The sequence below is a fragment of the Bubalus bubalis genome, chromosome 9, assembly GCF_019923935.1.
Source record: "Bubalus bubalis isolate 160015118507 breed Murrah chromosome 9, NDDB_SH_1, whole genome shotgun sequence".
Classification (NCBI taxonomy): domain Eukaryota; kingdom Metazoa; phylum Chordata; class Mammalia; order Artiodactyla; family Bovidae; genus Bubalus; species Bubalus bubalis.
Window position 1 is genome coordinate 70,191,222 of NC_059165.1, and position 15,093 is coordinate 70,206,314.

General features: G+C 36.5%; 1 protein-coding gene across 1 annotated transcript; it reads right to left on the bottom strand.

Moving 5' to 3' along the window:
- Window positions 1-603: 603 nt before the first annotated feature.
- On the bottom strand, window positions 604-1,634 carry LOC102400033 (olfactory receptor 2G2-like). Its single transcript, XM_006043720.2, has one exon. It carries the CDS (start codon window positions 1,531-1,533, stop codon window positions 604-606), a length of 930 nt encoding a protein of 309 aa, XP_006043782.2. The 5' UTR covers window positions 1,534-1,634.
- Window positions 1,635-15,093: the final 13,459 nt, after the last annotated feature.

The window sequence follows — 15,093 nt, forward strand, 5'->3', positions numbered from 1 at the left end:
CGGTCATAGCATAGTTGCCATTCTTGAAAATCTACTAGGGAGAGAAACACTAAAAAGTCAGAAAATTGTCAAACAGGAGGAAAGCACAGCAATAATGAGCTCAGTGTATAATGGGATCACAACCTGAGGGGTTCAGGAATCCATGGTTAGCTGAAAGAATAATAGTGTGGATGTTTAGGATTTGTTCTTTCTGACATGAGTAATTGGTCAAAATATTTCAATCCATGCAAAAGAAAAAGTATAATACTCATGTAGTTATGACCAATAAATAAATTAAATTTATGAATAAACTTTATAAGCAATAAAATACCTAGAATGATCTAATTTTAATTTAAGTGGCTCAATATCATTCATTCCAGCTTATATTTATAGCTGATGTAAAGATTATGCAAATTGTTCAGGTCACCCAGCTGTTCTGTCATGAAATGGGCATTCAAACTCAAGTTTGTCCAACTTAGAATTTCAAGCTCTGTTTAAAATTTTTCTATGGAAACTTACTTATAGGGTTATGAACATAACTGAATTATTTGTTGTCATCATCCATTAAATTACTGTCCTAATAATGCTCTTTTAAATATATTTTGACAATCATGCCTCACTAAATCATAAAGTTTTCCCCATAAATTTTTTCAGTGCTGCTTTGACTTCCTTATTTCTCAGGGTATAAATAAGGGGGTTAAGCATGGGCGTCACCACAGTGTAGAAGAGAGACACAAACTTTCCCTGGTCCTTGGATCTACTCTTGGCTGGCTGGAGATACATGAAGATAATGGTTCCATAGAAGATGATGACAACCATCAAGTGGGAAGAGCAGGTCCTAAATGCTTTATGTCGTCCAATGGCTGACTTTATCTTCAGAACTGCTTGAGCAATGTTCCCATAGGACAGCAAGATGAGTGACAATGGCACCACCAAGAATAAGACACTAGCCACAAAGAGTTCTGCCTGGTTGAAAGTAGTGTCCACACAAGCCAACTTGATGAGCACAGGAACTTCACAGAAGAAATGATCCACTTTGCGATTCCCACAAAAGGGGAGTTGTAGGGTGAAGGTGGACTGTATAAGGGTGGTCGTCACCCCACTGAGCCACGCCATAGAGGCCAGGATGTTACAGAACCGAGGGTGCATGACAAAGGCATAATGTAGAGGACGGCAGACTGCAACATAGCGGTCATAGGACATTACAGCCAGAAGGACACACTCCGTGGATCCCAGGGCAAGGGAGACATAGAGCTGAACCACACAGCCACCATATGTGATAGACTTATCAGAACTCCCCAGGTTGACTAAAAGCTGAGGAATAATACTGCTGCTAAAGCAGAGGTCCAGGAAGGAGAGATGGGAGAGGAAAAAGTACATGGGATTATGGAGTTTAGAATCCAAGAGGGATACGAGGATGATGGTAGAGTTGCCGAGGAGCGTCATGAAGTAAAGAAACAGGATTACCCCAAAGAGAATGAGCTGTAATTGAGGTCGGTCAGAAAAACCTACCAGGATGAACCCAAGGAGTCTGCTGCCATTGGTCCACTGCATTACTCTTGCTTTGATTATTCACTCCAGAGTGATGAAGTCATATTAAACAGAAACTGAAAGAATTGTATAGCAATTCCCTTGGCAATTAAGATCTAGAAAGAAAGAAAGAAAATGAAGTCACTCAGTCCTGTCTGACTCTTTGCGACCCCATGGACTGTAGCCTACCAGGCTCCTCTGTTTATGGGATTTTCCAAGAATACAGCAGTGGGTTGCCATTTCCTTCTCCAGGGGGTCTCCCTGACCTAGGAATCAAACCTGTCTCCCACATTGTAGGCAGTCGCTTTTACTGTCTGAGCCACCAGGGAATTAAGATCTAGATATTGAGAAATAAGACTTTGGATATAGGTAAAGAGAAAGGGCAAAAGTAGAGGATACTGGAGTATGATATCATTGGTTATCTTGTGAAGTGGCATACCTGATCTGTTGATCACAGGTTTTCCATTTATCTTGAGAATAAAACAAAAGTTTTAAAATGCATCAAGGTTGAAATTCTCAACACCTTTTCAATATCATTTTTTTCTATATAAAAGTAATGGAATTTTGTAGGAAATGTAGGAATTATAAACATCAATGTGCCTTATCAGAATCTACCAAATAGATTAAGTAAGGTAGGGCCATGATGAAACATGAAAATATGCATCTTATTATCTGTGTAAGCAGTGCATTTATGAGAATGTAGAGTAGGGAGAAGAATCTATAGAGGACAAGGCTTAGATTGAATCAACTGTGCTCTCAAAGAGATGAGAACAATCAAAGAATAAACAATGTCTTGATAGTAAAATATAAATATAGAGGGCTTCCCTAGTGACTCAGTGGTAAAGAATCCACCAGCCAATACAGGAGATATGGATTCGATCCCTGATCCGGGATGATCCCACATGCCATGGAGCAACTGAGCCCAAGCGCCACAACTATTGAGCCTGCGCTCTAGTGCCCAGGAGCGGCAACTACTGAGCCCAAGTGGCACTGCAACTAGAGAATAGCCCCCACTCTCCATAACTAGAGTAAAGCTCACACAGTAACAAAGACTGAACATAGTCAAAAATAAATAAAATTATCTTTTAAAAAGAAATGAATATAGAAATGGAGAGTACATTACAGGATGTCATAGGAAAAAGGAACTAAATTTGAAGCATGATTATTGCTTATTGACTATGCCACATAAAAGAATAGGATACAAGGTAAATTTGAGTTACTTTTTCAAGGATATCAATATCAATACATATTATCTGCATAGCCTAGGCTTTGTAGGAGGGTTTTGGTTTGCTTTAAATTTTCCTTTGCTAGATAAATATGCCTGCACAGTGTAGAATCATTTAAAACAGAAGATAGCCTAGTCCAGAAACTATGTAGGCAGCTAATAATAACAGTGTCATGCTAAGTCACTTCAGTAGTGTCCAACTCTTTGTGACCTTATGGACACATAAGGTCCATAAGGAGCCTGCCAGGCTCCTCTGTCCATGGGATTTTCCAGACAAGAAAACTGGAGTGTGTTGCCATGCCCTCCTCCAGGGGATCTTCCCGACCCAGAGATCAAATCTACATTTATTGTGTCTCCTGCACTGGCAGGTGGGTTCTTTACCACTAGCATTACCTGTGAAATCCATAACATAACAGTGTAGACAATCACAATTAGAGACAATGAAGTTGATATCAATAGGATGCAAGAAATGCTTCAGAGCATGAAGTGAAAATTATTAGGATTTAACTACCATTGGGATATTGAGCCAATAAATAGGAAGAAGTTAAAATTATTGAAGTTTTGCACATAATGAAATAAGAAGATTGAGTAGTTAAGAACAGTGTGTATCAATTCAGTTCCAAGTCAGTTGATGCCTGGAAAAATCAGACTGATCATTTCCACAATTTTCAAGAACAAAATTAAAAACCACTGTCTTGATGCCTTTCTTATCATGAAAACTTTGACCTAGTGTCCCACCAACCTATGACATATTGTTACCAGCTACTCATTTGACACCTAGTCATAATTAAGATCCTATGCTATGCTATGCTAAGTCACTTCAGTCGTGTCCAACTCTGTGTGGCTCCATAGACGGCAGCCCACTAGGCTCCTCTGTCCATGGGATTTTCCAGGCAAGAGTACTGGAGTGGGGTGCCACACATAAATCATATATATAACTTTTATGATTATGGCAATTGCATAATAATATGATTAGGGCAACTAAATGAATATAAGTACTATCCCCAGCCAACTGTCAAAACTCTGGATGTTTGAAGAACTTATGGCAAATTAATCATTATCACTCCTCAAGTCTCTTTTAAAATACAAATGTAGCTGAAAAGGGTAACACTTTAAGACCTTAAATTTTTGTCCTGAAGTTTTTATTTAACAACAATCCTGTCAAGTTTTTGATTTTTTAAACTATATCTCTTTTACTACTAAGTATGTTGTCTTAGCACAAGTTTTCAAAATTTCTCTTTTGTGTCATTAAAATCCACCAAGACACCACCAAAGTCATATTTATTGTGCTTAGACACACATGCAATCATTGCTTCTCCTTGTGTTAATGGAAGTCTATGGAACATGATGAAAAGTCAAGGATTTTGGAGGCAGATAAGGTTTAAGTCTTGGTCTTTCACATCTTAGTTGTGTATCTTGAATAAATCTCTAGATATCACTGGACTTTGGTTTATTTGACTGCAACATGGAGATGATGAATAGTTCTAATTTACAGTGATAATGTAAAAACTGAGGTAGTGGATCTAGAATGGCAGTGCTTTGGTTGGGGATAAAGGTGTGAACAAATATTGTATTTCATGTATGGGTGAAAGTGTTAAAACACAAGGTCAAAAGTCCTTCATGTAGTTTACTAGCCCCTCAATAATCATGCCTAAGCCAAATATGGTGGCTTTTGATAACTCCTTCCAAGCCTCAGAAGGAAACACTTTCAGTTCTCCAAACTTAGAATGTGGTTTTCCATTGTTAAGTTTTACTGCATGCTGTATTTTTAATAGTATTCACTCATACACATACTATATACTCATACTCATCATCTGCTTAGATATTTTTACATTCTTTAAGACTCAATTTAATCAGCATTTTGGCAAAGCTTTACAGAAGTCACTTTTGCAATTCATTTCTACAACTCTGTATTTCTCTACTTATACATTATTAGCATTAAAGAGTATTGAATGTGATGTCTATTATCTTGATGTCCTTCATATCTAGCACAGTTTCCAAAAAAATGATTGTGAAGTCAAAATCAATATATAAATATGTATAAATAAAACTTAAGGCTTCCCTGGTGGCTCAGACGGTAAAGCGTCTGCCTGCAACAGGGGAGACCCAGGTTCGATTCCTGGGTCAGAAAGAAATAAAACTTGGGCTTTCCTGGTGGCTCAGATGGTAAACAATCTGCCTTCTACATAAAAGACCCAGGTTTGATCCCTGGGTTGGGAAGATCTCCTAAAGACGGGAATGGCAACCCACTCCAGTGTCCTTGCCTGGAGTATTCCATGGACAGAGGCTGTTGTCCACAGGGTCACAAAGAGTCAAACATGACTGAGCAACTAACACTTTCAAATAAAATTTTAAAAGAAGAGCTTGTGGTTTATCTAATAATGTATTTATCTTTTATCATTTAATATATGAAATATTTTACATATTTATATAGTAATATACTTTCATTACTTATTCCATTATATATAATTATATATTATGCTTCATTACATATGAAATAAAAGACAGAAGATCTAGAATAATGAACTTATAATACATATGCAAATATTACATTATAATATAGTAAATGACAAAGAAAAAGATTTAAATATTCAGAAAGAAGACTTTGTAATAAAGGGAAGGGGCTAAAGTAGAGAATACCAGTGTGTAATATCATCAATTATCCCATGATACCTGGTCTATTGATCAGAGATTTTCCATCTACCTTGAAAACAAAACAACTTAGAATGAATCAAGATTGAGGTTTTCATCTCTTTTTCATCAATATCAAATCTATATATACTTAATTGTTATACTCTTCTCTATTCAGCCATAAACACATTGAGGACTAGTTTTCTTATTCTTTTAACAGCATGTATTAAAGTGTTTATACATGTTAGGTGAATAACTACAAATTAACTATTTCTCTTAGACATTGTATCGGCTAATGTATCCACCAAAATTTATTGTATATATACTACATTCTAGGCTATATAAGGGGAATATTAAATTTTAAAAAGCATGAATTTTGTATCAGAAATTTTTCTGGCTAGTAGAAGCACAAGCATACTCAAGAAGTAAGCACAATGAGAAGTTTTAGGTATAGTTGCTTAGCAAATCTTATTCCATTCTATAATAACTAACAGAGGGGAGAAAAAAATGGAGATAAAAGAAAGATTTCAGAAAGTGTATTTGAGTTGAGCTTTTAAGATTATAGAGTGCTCTTGAGTTGCACAAGTTTATTTCAAGAAGTAGCAGCAGTCTGGTGAGTTTAAAAAAAAAAAAAAAAAAACAGACAGACTTGGAATAAGCTGGTATCATCAGTAAAGCTGAAAATTATTGCCTGGAGCTTAAAGTGCAAGAGCTGGAAAGAGCGAAGGGATAGAGAAGCTGCAACCAGCTGTTGATTGATCTTAGACTGTTTAGGTACTAGAAATCCATACAGCATTTTTACAAACTATGACAACCATGCGGGTAATTTTATGAATGGAAATGTCAAGCAATTATTTTGAAGACTTCAGCAGAGGCTAGGTCATAGGAATGGGATCTAAAACAGCAAGAAGGAAAAGGTAAGTGTCTGCTGACCTCTACTTTTACCTTCCACTGTCTCTGATCCAATTCATGTCTTTGAAAATAAAAACAAACTTATCTCATGGTACTACTGAACAGGCCATTCTGATAAGAGAATTCCAAATGGGTTTTTTCTTTATCTACAAATGTTTGTTACATGATATACAGAGAACCACGCCTCTCATAGTTGAGTTTGGAAGCTGCTTTTCACTTAGAAAAGAAAATGCATGACCTGGTCCCAATACTTTGCTGCAGAAAGTTCTGCCTGCTCTAACCATTTTTGAAACAGAGAAAAATGTCTTGGCTGTTTATGTTGCATTGATTCTGAGAGGATGCCAGGACAGGACTGCAATCTGTGCAGTTGCCTAGGAATTCACTAGATAAAACATGAGATTTGGCATTTGCTCTAAGAGTGATCACTGACTACCTGGCTAACTTTGGGAAATGGTTTTATGTCCCTAGAATTAAGTGTCTTTATATATAAAGTTAGGATATTACCATCAGTTTTTCCATGCATCTAAGATATATTGCCATGAGGAATTAAAATATGTTTTATAAATATCACTGAAAGTCAGTAATTCAATCATGAGTACATAATGAATGAGACACAGAGGACTCATACACCAAACTCTGTTCTGAGTTATGTGCATTCTGTGAACCTGTTTAATTCTCTCTATAAGACTAGTGGTTTTTACTATTCTTATCAACAAAGATGAGAAAATTGATGCTGAGAGTGGAGAAGTAACATGTTCAAGGAGACTTTAGTGGCAAAGCTGGAATCTGAGCCCAGGTGTTTGTACTTGCAAACTCCGCACACTGTGCTGGCCTCCTGGGTTCTTGCTAAGATGCAAGAAATGGACATACGTGTAATAGCTGTGCAACTACCACTACCTTCTAAGTCATCTCTTTAGTGTCTAATTCATTAACTCTTTCTGTTAAGAGATTTATTTTGGTGAAAACTGCCCTGTTTTGAGTTTTAGCTTCAAGCCTTCCAGGCTGTGCTAATACCTTGGAGAGCTCTCAGATATTTACATTCAAACACTCCAAAACCACAGATGGGGAAGCAGTGTCACGATGGCGGTATACCAAAACCTATTTCATATATACATATCTGCATGTTCTGCTCTGAGGTGAAGAGAGGAAGGAAAATTTAGTAAGAACATATAGACAGACCCAGTGGCAGGTGGCATTCTGACGAATAATAGAGACAGAGAGTAACACTGGGAAAGAAGATAAGGATTAAAAGAAATACAATTGTGGGGAAACTGGCAGATATGATATATCTTTGCAGCTTTTGGAGCTAGGGATATTCACTTAGTCAGATGAGCAAAACCAAGCATGAATGAAGCCAATGTTGAGAGTTTAATCTTACGGTGATATTTTCTGGTTCAGAAGTACACACCACACATGAATGTAGGGAAAGAGGTAGCAGTACAGATGTTTCTACTGTTCAGTTGAGGGAACCCTAAACCAGTAGATCTAAGCATAGCTTACTGTAATCAATGTGTATTGGGGTTATCTGATTAGATATTGTGAAATGTTTAAATGTTGCTTACGAGAGTAAAGGCTATTGGAAAAATGTTACAAAACTTACCCATAAAGTTGCTGATATAAAGACTTTATGTATAATTGCTTCTGAGATGCCTAGTGTGGAGTTCATAGCTGACCATTCTATCATAGGAGACTTGTACCATTCCTGCATTATTCATTTGGTTTGATCTTAGAAGGTCATTTTCCCTTTTTTATTAATTTTCCCTTTTCCCTAAAGTGAAATGAAAGAATGGAGAAAAATTGAACTGTGAAAGGTCTGGGTTACACAAATTTAATTCTTATTATAACCCCAACTTAAGTATTGTCCAGGAGAGGAAGACTTTGCTGCTATATAATTTTAATGCTGAATATCAACTATTAAAGAAATATAACTTAAGCCCACAAAGCAGGGAAAGAACACTGTATTTTCATGAATACACCAAAACCAATGAACTTTTGGAAGCCACACAGTAGTCAATCTCTTACAAACTCATTGACATCTCTTCTTTAGAAATGTATTACCCAGAGTTGGTAATGGACAGGGAGGCCTGGCATGCTGCAGTTCATGGGGTCGCAAAAAGTCGGACATGACTGAGTGACTGAACTGAATTGAACTACCCAGTTACCTTTTCCCCACTTAATGGTGACATTAGTCCATAATTATCTGCTGCCAACTCATTAAAGTTCCTTGAACTCATGGTTTCATCTCTTTATGTTTCTGTTGCCACTTCTGTAAAAAGGAATGAAAATTAAAATATCTCTATGCTTTAAAGTAAGATTAAAATACTTTTTAAGTTTAATTTTAAAAAGATTTTTAAGTCAATAGACTATAGCCAACTTTATGACTCTTAAAAGAAGCTACTATAAATGCTTTAGAAATCTCTCTTAAGTAGTAAACTTATGATTATAATTTGGTAGCAATTAAATGAACTCCCTCACTTTATCCAACTCTTAAATCATGGGCATTCTTCTTTATTCAGCATGATAGTTCAAACAGAATTCTACAAAACATATTTAGCAGTTATCCTTCCAGATGTTGTAACATTTAAATTTTGAGAAAATATTAGCTACTTAAAAAGCATGTTATCTTAATAATAATGCATGTTTAGAGTAGCACAACCTTTGGAGTATGTAAAGATGTTCTGCCTCACGTGGTGTTCAGAGATTAAACACAATTTATTATGAAGTTATCAATTTTCCTGAAGTGTGGATGCTTTGAATACTACAGAGAGAGATCATGCATTTGTCCTCTGGGATACTGTGCCCCACCAGGAAATACTTATTAACAGAAGATGGCCAAGGAGTACAATTCATTGTAATCCCTAAAGTCATATTTTTTTGGTCATTTGAAACATTTTTAATAGCCTAGAAAATTTCAATAGTATCTCTGGAGATAATGACTACCACTTATTTTTTAAAGGTTGGACAGAATTAATTACTGAGTATGTGAGCCTGAAGGGTTCTGCTTTGGAAAGTTATATATATATATATATATATATATATATATATATATATATATATTTAAATATATATACTCTTGCCTGGAAAATCCCATGGACAGAGGAGCCCGGTATGCGGCAGTCCATAGGGTTGCAAAGAATCGGACACGACTGAGTAACTTCACTTTCACTTTTCACTTTCATGCATTGGAGAAGGAAGTGGCAACCCACTCCAGTGTTCTTGCCTGGAGAATCCCAGGGACGAGGGAGCCTGGTGGGGCTGCCGTCTATGGGGTTGCACAGAGTCGGACACGACTGAAGCAACTTAGCAGCAGCAGCAAACCTATATTTTAATCCATGGCTTTATTTTTTTTCCGGGCTTTTTACTTTAAATACAAGTATCATAGATTTCAATTAATACAAAAAAGAAATCAAAATTGTTGCTAGTTAGCAGCTTTCAGTTACTGGTATAGTTTAAGCTATATGAAACCTACAGTCTACTTGCAAACCATACAGTTTTGTGTCATGTGTTTTGCTGTCACCTTAAATCATTTTGTTTGTTTTCTTCCAATTTAACTGACATATAATTGACACCCAGCACTGTAGTATAAGTTTAAGGTGTATAGTGATTATACACCTTATTATATACCTTATTATACACCTTTAAGAGTATAATGATTTGAATTACATATCATGAAATGATTATCATTATAAGTTTAGTGAATATTTGTAATCTCATATACATACAAATATAAGATACAGAAATTTTTTTCCTTGTGATGAGATTTCTTAGGATTTACTTTCTTAACAGCTTTCATATATAACATACAGCACTGTAATTCAATCATTTTGTACATTACATCCCAGTACTTATTTATAACTGGAAGTTTATACATTTTGACTACCCTGATTCAGTTCTGTTTCACAACACTCTCTGCCTCTGGCAATCACAATTCTGATATTCTCTTCTACAAGTATTTTTTAATTTACTTTGAAGTAGAAATGACCTGCAATTCTACGTTAGTTCCTCTTAGACAACACAGTTCAGTTCATTTCAGTCCCTCGGTCATGTCCGACTCTTTGCGACCCCATGGACTGCAGCACATCAGGCTTCCCTGTCTATTAATAACTCTGGGAGCCTATTTAAACTCATGTCCCTCGAGTTGGTGATCATCCAACCATCTCATTCTCAGTCCTCCCCTTCTCCTCCTGCCTTCAATCTTTCCCAGCATCAAGGTCTTTTCACATGAGTCAGTTCTTCACATCAGGTGGCCAAAGTATTGGTATTTCAGCTTCAGCATCAATCTTTCCAATGAATATTCAGGACTGATTTCCTTTAGGATGGACTGGTTGGATCTCCTTGTAGTCCAAGGGACTCTCAAGAGTCTTCTTCAACAACACAGTTCAAAAGCATCAGTTCTTCAGAGCTCAGCTTTCTTTATAGTCCAACTCACACCCATACATGACTACTGAAAAAACCATAGCTTTGGAGCTAAACCTTTTCAATTTTGCTTGTCTGTGAAACTTTTTATCTCTCTATCACATCTGAATAAAAGCCTTGCCATATAGATTATTCTTGGCTATAGGTTTTTTGCTTTCATCATTTTTAATATAAAGCATTACTCTCTTTTTGCCTACAGAGCTTCTGCTGAAAAGTCAGCTGATAGTATAATGAGAGCTCACTTTTCATAACCTGTTGCTTTCCACTTGCTGCTTATATTGTTCTATCTTTATCTTTAATTTTTGCCACTTTTTTTTCAGTTCAGTTCATTTTTATTTGTATATCTGAGCTAGGTCTTAATCCATTAAGTATATGGTGTATATGTAATTTGGGAACAATTTTTTTTTATTTTATTTATTTATTATTTTTTTTACTTTACAATATTGTATACTTACATTACACTTTGTCTTGATGTGGTCCCCTTGGGACTTTCTGTTTTGTATTCTCTGTGCTTCCTATACCTGAATGTCTGTTTCCTTTCCCAGGTTGGGGAAAGTTTTACCTAATATGTCTTCAATATGTTCTCATCCCCTTTCTCTCTTTTTTCTCTTTTTGGGACTCCTTCAATATTTTGCAATGGTAAAGAAGCTGCCTGCCAATGCAGGAGATGCAAGAGATATAGGTTTGATCTCTGTGTCAGGAAGATCCCCTAAAGTTGAAAACAGCAAGCTGTTCTAGTATTCTTGCCTGGAAAACTCCATGGACAGAGGAGCCTGGTGGACTACAGTCCATGGGGCTGTAAAGAGTCAGATACAACTGAATGACTAAGAACATGCACACCATGTGTCAAACATATCTAATTTTTAAATAAAAGAATTTTTTTTTTTCCTGAGATCCTGTATCTTCTTTGCTATCATTATTCTGACACTTTTTCCTGAGAGGTTGCCTATCTCCACTTCACTTAATTGTTTTTCTGGGGCTTTATCTTGTTCTTTCATCTGGTACATATTCCTCTACTGATTCGCTTTGTTGAATCTGTGATTATGGTTTTCTTTCTGCAGGTTGCAAGGTTGTAGTTATTGCTTCTGTTATCTGCCCGCTAATGTATGAGACTATCTGAGAGGATTTTTCAAGCTTTCTGAGGGGAGGGACTAGTGGTGGGTAGAGCTGGGTATTGTCCCTCTGGTGGTCAGTCTTGCACTCAGTAAAACTTTAATCTGCTTGTCTGCTGATTGATGGGGCTGTGTTCCCAACCTCTTTGTTGTTTGGCCTGAGGTGACCAAGCACTGGAGCCTACAAACTGTTCGGTGGTGCTAGTGGCTATTTCTGGAAGGGCTGACTTCAATGAGTACTTCCCAGAACTGATCCTTCCAGTGTCTTCTTCGCTGGACTGAGCCACAGCCACCCCGAACTCTGCAGAAGACCTTTCAATATTACCAAGCAAATCTTGCCTAGTCTCTTATGGGTTTACTATTTTTCCCTCTCTGGGTCCTAGTGTGCACAAGACTTTGTGTGTGCCCTCCAAGAATGGAGCTTCTGTTTTCTCCAGTGTTGTGGAAGTCCTGCAATCAGACCCCAGTGGTCTTCAAAGCCAGATTCTCTGGGGACTCTTCCTCCCATTCCTGACCTCCAGCTGGGAAGTTTGACATGGGGCCCAGAATTCTCCTGTGGAATAACTTCTGTGGTATAATTATTTTTCAGTTTGTGGGTCACTTACCTGCTGGGTATGGGATTCGATTTTATTATGACCACACCCCTTTTATTGATTCATTCTGGCTTCCTCTTTGTCTTTGGATGTGGGGTATCTTTTTCTGATAGGTTTTTTCATGGTTGTTCAGCAGTTGTGAATTCCTTTCACATGAATTTAATTTCATCACTGCTCAGATTCTCTAGCTGTGATACACAAACTTAGTTGCTGTGCAGTGTGTGGGATCTAAGTTCCTCAACCAGGGATGAAACCCATGTTCCCTGCATTGCAAGGTGGATTCTTAACCACTGGACCACCAGGGAAGTCTCTGAGATTTATTTTTAAATGCTCAAATACCTAAGATACATTGATGAACAGATAATGATTACTAGGCAGAGTTTTCCACAGACACAGACCAATACAAAAAATGCATCTATATCTATAGCAATCTACCTATCTATCATCTATCTATCTATCTATCCATAGAGAGACAGAGACAGAATTTTCTCACACAAAAGTAATGATTGATAAGCCTGAAATTTCTAAGTGGGCCTGACAGCTGAAAATTCAGGTAAGAATTGAAGCTGCATCTTGAGTCTGAATTCTGTAGGACAGGAATCTGGAAATTTAGGCCAGACTTCTATGTTGCAATCTTAGAAAGAATTCTTTCTTTCTTGGTTTATATCAGTCTTTCTTAATTAAGGCATTTAGTTGATTGGATGAGGCCCACACAACATTATAAAGGTTAAGTGAAGTGAGTGAAAGTCACTCAGTCATGTTCAACTCTTTGCAACCCCGTGGACTGTCCGTGGAATTCTCCAGCCCAGCATACTGAAGTGGGTAGCCTTTCCCTTCTCCAGGGTACCTTCCCAACCCAGGATCGAATCCAGGTCTCCCGCATTGCAGGCAGATTCTTTACCAGCTGAGCCAAAAGGGAAGCTCATAAAGGGTTATGTACTTTACTAAAAATTTACCCACTTAAATGATAATCACATCTAAAAAAAAAATCACAACAACATCTAGATGGTTGCTTAACCAGCCTAGACAAGTTGAAGTCCACCCTTTGTTTATGTGGCATCCATACACATCTTCTTAAACAGTACTAAATATGCAAATAAAAAAATAACAGGGTGGAATGGGTAAAAGTGCTTAAAATGTACAAAATTCCAGTTAAAAGACAAATAGGTATGGGGGTGTAATAATAGCATGGTGACTATAGTTAACAATACTGTATTGTATCTTTAGAAGTTGCTAAGAGAATAAATCTTAACAGTTCTTATGAGAAAAAAATGTGTACTTATGAGTGATGATGGATGTTAACTATATATACGTCTAATACAATGTTATATCTCAATTTAAATAAATAAATAAGAAAGTGTCAAAGACTGACTGGACTAGAAAAACAATAGTTAGCTATAAGCTAAGCTATTTAAAAGAGGCATCTAACATAAAAGGACATGGAAAAGTTGAGAGGAAAAAGGATGGAAAAAGATAATTGAATCATGCAAATAATAACCAAAACAAAACTGATATGGCTTTATTAACATTAGAAAAAATAAAGCTTAGTAAAGAGGATATATAAGAGGATAATAAGGAGAGGTGCCGATTCTAAGCTTTGCATGAAGTTAATAACATCTTTCAAAATATATAACTAAATATGGTATAGAATGAAAGGAAACTGATGAATTTACCACCATAGTAGGATATTTTCAACACATTTTTTTCTCGATAATTATCACATTTAAAGGGAAAAAAATGAAGATACACTATTTAAACCACATGATTAACTGGTTATATCTAATTGGTATATACACAATGGAACCAAAGTTACATTATTTTTTTAGCTTACTATGATATAGTTTCAAAACTTTTCCACTTACTGTATCATGAAACAAATTTTAACAAATTTCAGAGAACTAGTATTATACAGACATCCTTCTCCAACAACAATAATTAGAAAGTATTAACAAAAAGAAAAAAGAAAAAAACTGATACTAGAAATTGAGAATGTGCTTTTAAATAACTTATGATCCAAAATAAATTGTAATAAAAACAGAAAATATTAAAAACTAAACAGTTGTCGAAATGTGTTTTCAGATATGTAGAATACAGCTTAAACAGTACTTTAAAATTTATGATCTTAAATGTTTACTTTATAGAAGAAAGGATGAAATATAATTTTTGAATGACACAAATTCAGAAATTAGTTCTTAAAAAAAGAAAAGAGAAAGAACATAATTATACCTTTCCTTATCTTTTTCTAAAATTTTATTTATTTATTTACTTTTGGCTGTGCTGGGTCTTTGTTGCTGCATGGGCTTTTCTTTAGCTGTGCTAAGCAGAGCTACTCTCTAGATGTGGTATGCAGGTTTCTCATTGCAGACTTCTCTTGTTGAGGAGCCACAGGCTCTAGGGTGTGGGCTTTAGTAGTTGTGGCATGTGAGCTCAGGAGTTGTGGCTCCTGGGCTCTAGAGCACAGGATCAATAGTTTTGTGGCGCACAGGCTTAGTTGCTCCACACAGATTAAGCAACTCCACAGCATGTGGGATCTTCCTAGACTGGGGGTTGAGCCCATGTCTCCTGCATTGGCAGGTGGATTCTTTACCACTGAGGCACCAGGGAAGCCCCTCTGCTTATCTTTTGTATACCCAAAAGTATACTAATCTTCTCCCCAAAAAAGAATGCAAAATCCTTAGATGAGATTCACTCTCCT

What these genes read in the sequence shown, in the direction of transcription:
- LOC102400033 (XM_006043720.2), bottom strand. Translation starts at nt 1,533, where the DNA reads ATGCAGTGGACCAATGGCAGCAGACTCCTTGGGTTCATCCTGGTAGGT.